Source organism: Poecilia reticulata, linkage group LG7 (assembly GCF_000633615.1).
Source record: "Poecilia reticulata strain Guanapo linkage group LG7, Guppy_female_1.0+MT, whole genome shotgun sequence".
NCBI classification, from domain to species: domain Eukaryota; kingdom Metazoa; phylum Chordata; class Actinopteri; order Cyprinodontiformes; family Poeciliidae; genus Poecilia; species Poecilia reticulata.
The window spans coordinates 10,834,527-10,841,660 of record NC_024337.1 but is presented as its reverse complement, the minus strand read 5'-3'; the positions used below and the strand labels follow the sequence as shown (position 1 = coordinate 10,841,660).

Below are 7,134 nucleotides of genomic sequence, written 5' to 3'. Positions count from 1 at the left end.
GCCGGAATGAAGAAGGGCTGGTCTTCCTGAGACGCAAGGAATTAAGAGCTTCTTTTTAAACTAATCAGACCTATTTAATCCAATAAAATTGGAAAAAGGGTTGAAGTGTTATTTGAGACGAACACGAGGGCGCATTCCAGAAGAAATCACACCAGTTGTTTTTAACAGTTTCTCGTGTTTCGACAAGCGGCTCCAGTGTGTTTTATTGGGATTTTATGGGACTAACCGACACACACACAGTTGAAAATGGGAGTAAAAAAAAAAAAAAGAAAAAAAAAGACAAACACATTTTTTCCCCCTCCCCACTCTCTCACCGTCAGAGGTTAAATCAGAACAAATCTCTCTTGTTTTAGAACTTGCAGAAACCTTGCAAAAACAAGCAGGTGGTGGTTTGGAGCAAATACCATTGACTGATTTATGTTTTGACTACATAAATCAGAGGAGAGAATCAATGCTCACAGATGCTCTCCGTCAAATCCCACCTAGATTGAGATGTTTTGCAAAGAAAAATGAGTAAAACAATATTTAAATGGGAGACTGATTGAAGCATACCAGAAATCACATAGTTGGAACTGTAGTCAAAGGTGGTTTTAGAGAAGCTGAATCCAAAACCATGCCACACTTTTCAGATTTTCACCTATGGAAATGTTGAAAGCCGCCACTTTTTATTGGTGCGCCACCTAAAGTCCAGAGAAATCAGCAAAAATAAATCCACGTCGGCGACTGAAGCAGAACGACGGCGTGGTCTGTGGTGTAACTCATTCGTTTATTTCAATTCCACAAATTTTTCAAAAAAATTACAAAATACTCAAATGGAGAGAGAACACAGGACTCACAATTTTTCTTATTATTTCTACTTTTTGTTTTACATTGTGTCATCCCATGGCGACTACTCGTATATACAATAAGCTTCAAGATACCAGTATATATATAAATCTTAGCAGTCAGAATTTACATTCTGCTATTGCCGCTTTGAAACAAGAAGCTAAACCATTGACAACACTTAACATCAAAGGCTTCGGCGACACAAAAAAGAGGGAATCAAAAGGCGAGGCGAGAGGATGACGACGATGTTGATGAAGATGAGGAGAGAGAGAGAGATGAGGAGGAGAAATGGGAAACGGTGAGATGGAGTGACAGGCAGTTGTCAGCGTTTCAAAGTCCTTTTGCGATAAGTTTGAATTTTGCCACTGTTTAGATAAAAATATAGTGCTCCATGGGAAAATGTGGTGCAGTTTCTTCAACTGGCTAGACTAAACAACAAAAAAAAAACACACATAAGAAAAAGCCACAGATGTTTTTTTGTTAACACGTCCATGACAAACAGTCTTAGTGCACGGGAAAATAGCAGAACGAATAAAAACTCGAGCTTGTGCACCGATACGACAGGTAACAGTCAGTGGCACACAAACGAGTCCCGAGCCGCAGGAAGCTGGGCGTGTCTTTAAAAAATAAAACAACCAACAACAACAACAACATAAAAACAAGGCATACAATGAGAATGTGAACAGAACGGTCCCTTCGCCTCCTGCTGGTCAGCAGAAAACCCAGGAGGCGGCACAAAGGGACTCCAGGCAGGTCCTGAACTTCTTAAGCTCATGTGTTGCTTCTTGACGTCTTTTGGCCTACTTCATGTTGTCAGGCAGATCCTATGTAAGTGGTTTCCTCATATAACATGTGCAGCGGGTCTTGCACTACTGTTTGAAGGTTGAAAACGTCCTCATAGGCTCCAAGATTGAGCAAAATTCAAATCCTGCTCGATTTGACACAAACAAATAAAAAAATCAAAAACAGAGAAAGCGCCTCTTATTTGGCCTAAAATTGGTCCATGTGCCGACTGAAATTAAAACCGTTCCACCACACACGGCGACGGTGCACCGCTCCCTCCTGCTGATGACTTGGACACAAATTAAAAAGGATGAGACCGTCTTAGCCGAGCTCCAGGACGCTCACTCAGTGCAAAGTTCTCCTTTTCCCGTCCGTCGCCTCTTCAAGTGTTTCAGATCAGTAACTCAACACGCCAACTCTGACAACCCCACTGCGCGTCACAGCCGATGGATGGATGGATGGATGTGTGGGCGGGTGGATGCGGAGGCGTGCGTAATGAGGGGGGGTAGGGGGAGGATCTTTGTTTACATACAACAAGCGTATGTGGGACTAAATCTAACACAGTGAGGTCACAACCGAACCGCAACTCTCAGAAACTGCTCGTATAATGCCATGGTGCTCCCCTCTGAAACAAGGGATAATGCTTCAAAACAAGTTATATTGGAGGCTGAAACGACTTGGAGTCCACACCTAGTAATAATAATAATAATTATTATAATTATATGTTTATATATACTATTTACAGACTGAAAAACGCCATGCTGTAGCTCTTCTTAAAATTATGAAAAACCTCCAACAATGTATTAAAATAAAGGTTGAATTTAAGATAGCACTTGTTATTTTTCCATAAATGGTCTGACAGGTCTTTATTTGTTTTTTGTTTTTTTTTCTCCGTTGTTTTTTTTTTTTTTTGATAAGCACAGTGTCTTGTTCTAGCACCTACAAAACATCAGGGAAGCTTGTCATGCAGGAGTCTTGAGGATGTTGTCACTACTGGTTATATACCAAAGAAAGTCAATGTCTTGGAAAAATAAAATAATAATAATAAAAAAAAAAGGAAATCAAAGGTCCTCGACGGGAACAGAAACTGAAGAAACTCAGACGATCCGCTCGGCCTGTTGCTGTTCTTCAAGACTGAAGGTGTTCAGAGGTTCGTGAGGAGCCTCCAAGACCGCTGCTTTTGTGACAACTTCCTGTGTCCTGCACTCGACGGTCGCCGCCTCCCTCCGGTTGGTTACAGCTGCTTGTCGCTCTCCTTCTTCAGTCGGCTGAAACACAGAGGGGAGTTTTAAAGACGCGAAACGCCGGGCTTTACGTTCCAGGCGTTTGGCGCTCATCTGACCTGTAGTAGTCCTCCTGACCAGGAAGCGGCCCGCCGTGCATGTGGTGGTGGCCGTGGAGCCACTGCTGCTCCATCGCCAGCCGCTGCAGTTCTGCCGACTGGGCGTGCATGGCCTGCAGCTGGTGGGCTGCGGACATCTGCGGCGGAAGACCCCCTGGTAGGTCCCGTGGGTACGGAGCACCTGGACGGACAATATGCGGTCAGGAGAGGAGCGCCGGAACACAGGGGTGATGGATTACGTTGACATGGAGGGGGAAGGTGTGGGGCGCTTACCGAAGACCGGGTGGCGCAGCATCTCGTGTTCATGCGGCGGCTGGCCCAGGAGAGGGTTGGGGATGGCGCCGGGCGGGTAGGGGAAGCGCGCCAGGTGAGGTCCAGCTGCCAGTGGGTCGACGGCCAGCGGGTGGGCCCCCGAGCCTGGAGGACAGACAAGACATTCACCACCACCTTCTGGGTGTCAGAGTCTTAGGGTCAAGGTACACTCATCACATTATAGTGCATCAGCAGCAGGTCATGCTCTGCTGCTGATGCACGGTTTCATACAGTGGCACTCCTCTCATGGAGCAAAGCAGCGGCTTGCAATCGTTTAGGTTAGCGCGGATATTTAATCATGTCGGCGATACGGACTTGAAGTTTTATCGTGGCATTTTCTGGTACTATTGTGATCACGATAAAAGTGACAATTATTTATCACTTCTTTTTCAGATGACTGTAGCTGTGACTGCATGACAGCAATCATATCCCTACAAACACAAATACTGCCCTCAAGAAAAATACGTAATCTGTAAGACACTTCACATAAAGAAGTGTGATTTCTGTCACCAACTGCATACAATTCATTTTCAAACTTATTTATATTTATTGATACTCTCGTTGAACAAACTGGAGAAAATAGTACAAACTAACAATCAAAACAATACCGACAGTTTTGGGGGTTTAATTGGGCTTCATTGTGACAATAAATCAAAATGCTAATCGTGATATGAAATTTATTACGGTACATGGTAAATGATACGATAAACGCCCGTCCAGTTTGGGGTAAATTGTTAAAGGTTGAACGGTGAAATTTCCCGGTTAGCCGCTGCTTACGGCGATGAGAGGAGTAAAACAAGAATTCACAAAACATCACAACTTCAATACAGAAAATATGACATATTAATTATCTGCTAATAAGGCCTGTAACTCCAGGCCTCCACTGTCCTGCAGCCTTTACAAGCATCCCTGCTCCAACACGCCTGAATCGAAAGGCTGAGATTGCAGCCGTTCATTTGGAGCAGAGAGGGACAGCGGCGGTGGAGGCCTGGAGTTGCAGATTCACGTCTTCAGAGCCTTGCAGAAGCATCGCCTTTCCTTAATCTTCTTCACATTTTGTCACAGACAACCACAAGCTCCAATAGATTTCATTTGGGGTTTTAGAGGATTGATTTTCAAACCTTTTCATGAATAAATAATAAACTCATAAAAATCACATTTTACTGCAAATACAGCAGCATGGGTGCACCTCTATCAGCTTTGCACAATCTACTCAAGTTCAGCTGAGCTGGATGTCTGTTAACGTCACTTTGCTGATCTTGCCACAGACTCTTAGTAAGATTTAGGCTTGGACTTTGACTAGGTTAATTCTTCTAATGCATAAAAAAAAGCAAAATTAACTATTCAGTTGCAACTCTGGCTATATAATAATAGTTTATCTTCCTTGAATGTAAATTTCAGCCAGAACAGCTGGTAAAACTATAATTACCAATTAGGACAAATAATGTACAATATACTATTCAGATTTTTAATTGTGAAATATTCTGTAAACTACATTTATTTTTCTTCTGCTTCACAGTTAAAAAGCCTAAAATAAACTGAAGCTTGTGGTTGTGATGTTACAAAAGATTTAAGGAGTGTATTATACTTTTGCAAGGCACTGTAAACTTATTACAGAATATAAATTGACCAAATAACACTGACAAGTTCAATGCATCTTACAAAACATCTAATATTTTATTTAATTACTTTAATAAATCTTTTAGATCAAACAGTTTTAACTTCATGGCAAATCAAAAAATCTTTGAGCTAAAACTACAGTATGCAACTTTTATAAAAAAAATATTTCATACATATTTGTTAAACTGTCGAGTACAGTATGAGATGCAATCTGTGGAAAAATTGAGTTCTTCTGCATTTTCCCTATAGTTCTACTGCCATCTACAGAAATACACTGCTCTGTCAGAAACAACCAATCAGAGCCTGGGGGAGGGTCTTAGTGCTGTCAATCATCCTTGTGTATGCGCTGCTGCTTGCTCGCTGCTATGCTACAGCTGGTCCACCACAACAGAGGCGAACTACTCAAGCTAGTTAGCATGACCATGACTGATAGCGGATATAAGGTTTTTCTGTAATGGTAAGTTGTTTCTTCACCATTAGCACATTGAGCAGCACGTACATGGTGTTGATTGACAGCGCTAAGATCCTCCTCCTGGCTCTGACTGGTAGTTTTGGACATAGAGGAGATCGATCTTTCCACAGATTATTTGTCTCATAGTAAAATGTCAAGACATGCTGACAGTTTTAACATATTTTTTATAAACGCCACATACTGTAGCTTTAAGCTACCTGAGCATGTTAAAACATCAAGTTACCTAAACTTTCCTGAACAAATGGTGTAACTATCACAGTAACATTGTTAAATATAAGCAGGGCTTTCGTTTACCTTGGTGGAGAGGGTCCTGCTGATGGAGGTGTAGGTGGGAGTGGATGTGCGAGTGCTGGTGGTGGTGCGGCGTGACGTTGAACATCTGCAGGCGGGCGATGGGGTCGTTGGCCACCGTGGCCATCCGCTCCGCATGGAGCCTCTCTGCTGCCAGCCGTTCTGGGTAGGTCATGTCCGGCCGCAGCTGGGGCCCCGGGAGGGCGAGCCGCTCACGCTCCAACGGGTTCAGGCCCGGGTGGAAGGAGGCGAACGGGTGAGGGCCGGCCATGGGGGGCAGGGTGAGCGCCCCATGCCGGGCGAAGTGCTCCATGGGGTTTGTGGAAGGGTGGAGCGAGTCCATCTCTGGGGGTTTGACTTCGAAGCCCGGTTTCATCCGTTCCCTCAGCTCGCGCTCGCGGATCTCCCTCTCCCGCATTTCCCGCTCCCGCAGCTCTCGTTCCCGCATGGCGGGGTCGGCGTTGTACAGGCTGGGCATGTGATAGGCCAGCAGCTGGTCGGCGGGGTTGAGCGAGACGAAGAACGGGTGGTTCCTGTTGGTGGGCGACATGACGTGGGGTCTGGCGTACTCGCTGAGGGTGCGCAGCGCGGGCGTGTCGGGGCCGATGTATGGAGGCACCGCTGCGATAGTGGTCGGGGGGCCGTCGTACGGGGGCCGCATGTGGGTGGGGCCGGCCATCTGGGGCTCCCCCATTCTGCTCTCGTGAGCAGAACTGGAAGCTTTCTGTGGGGAGAAACAAAACTTTTAGGTTAATGTTTTGTCGAACCTGACAAATGGGAGCTTTTTCTGTTCGTTTAGGAGAAGGCTCTTCTTCTATGGCTCCTTTGATTTGCAGTGTCCCTGAAGGCTCTAGTCTAGGTCTGCTACTTTTTAACCTTTACATTTTGCTTCTGGGTTTTTTTTTTAATTTTTTTTTTTAGAAAACATAACATTCCCTTCCATTATTTTTGCAGCTGATATTCACATTTATCTGCCAACTAAGCAAAACAGTGTCAGTTGTCACACTATTCAAACTGCTTGACCGCCATTAAAATCTGTTTGAAAATTTGTTTCTTGAATTTAAAAGAAAATAGGACTGATGGTTTAGGTGGAAGTGCCACGAGGGTTATTATACATTTGGGAAATGTATAACCCTCAACAGTCTTAGCTGCTTTGCTTCATTCCTGCAGTCAGGAATTGTGTTTTATCTTTGATGCCGTTTTTAAACTAGATGGAGAGATAAATGTTGTTGTAAAGTCCAGTTTTTTCCAACTAGACGAATTGCCAAGGTGAAGTCATACCTCCCAGCAAAAGACCTTGAAAAAGTGATTATTGTCACGCTTTCTATGTTGGGCTGAACAAATCATGTCTGCATCGCCTACAAACCGTCCACAATGCAGCAGGTCGTCGTTTAACAGCTCTAAAAAACGAGAACGCACATCTCTGGTTCTGGCTTCTCTTCATTCACTTCCTGTTTATTTTAGGATTGATTTTAAGACTTCATTGATA

The 7,134-nt window shown here is 44.2% G+C and overlaps 1 protein-coding gene across 4 annotated transcripts in view; it reads right to left on the bottom strand.

The window, feature by feature from the left end:
* Positions 1-745: 745 nt before the first annotated feature.
* Positions 746-7,134, bottom strand: part of rerea (arginine-glutamic acid dipeptide (RE) repeats a) — a 180,900-nt gene continuing 174,511 nt past the window's right edge. For 2 of the 4 annotated variants that reach the window (XM_008413332.2, XM_008413335.2), the window contains 4 exons: positions 5,649-6,369; positions 3,224-3,367; positions 2,951-3,131; positions 746-2,876 (listed from right to left, as the gene is read on the bottom strand). In XM_008413332.2, coding sequence (XP_008411554.1) covers positions 2,843-2,876; positions 2,951-3,131; positions 3,224-3,367; positions 5,649-6,369 — 1,080 coding nt within the window. In that variant the 3' untranslated portion in view covers positions 746-2,842. Of the gene's footprint in view, positions 2,877-2,950; positions 3,132-3,223; positions 3,398-5,648; positions 6,370-7,134 lie in introns of all 4 variants that reach the window. The other 2 variants (XM_008413330.2, XM_008413334.2) reach the window with 1 other exon arrangement.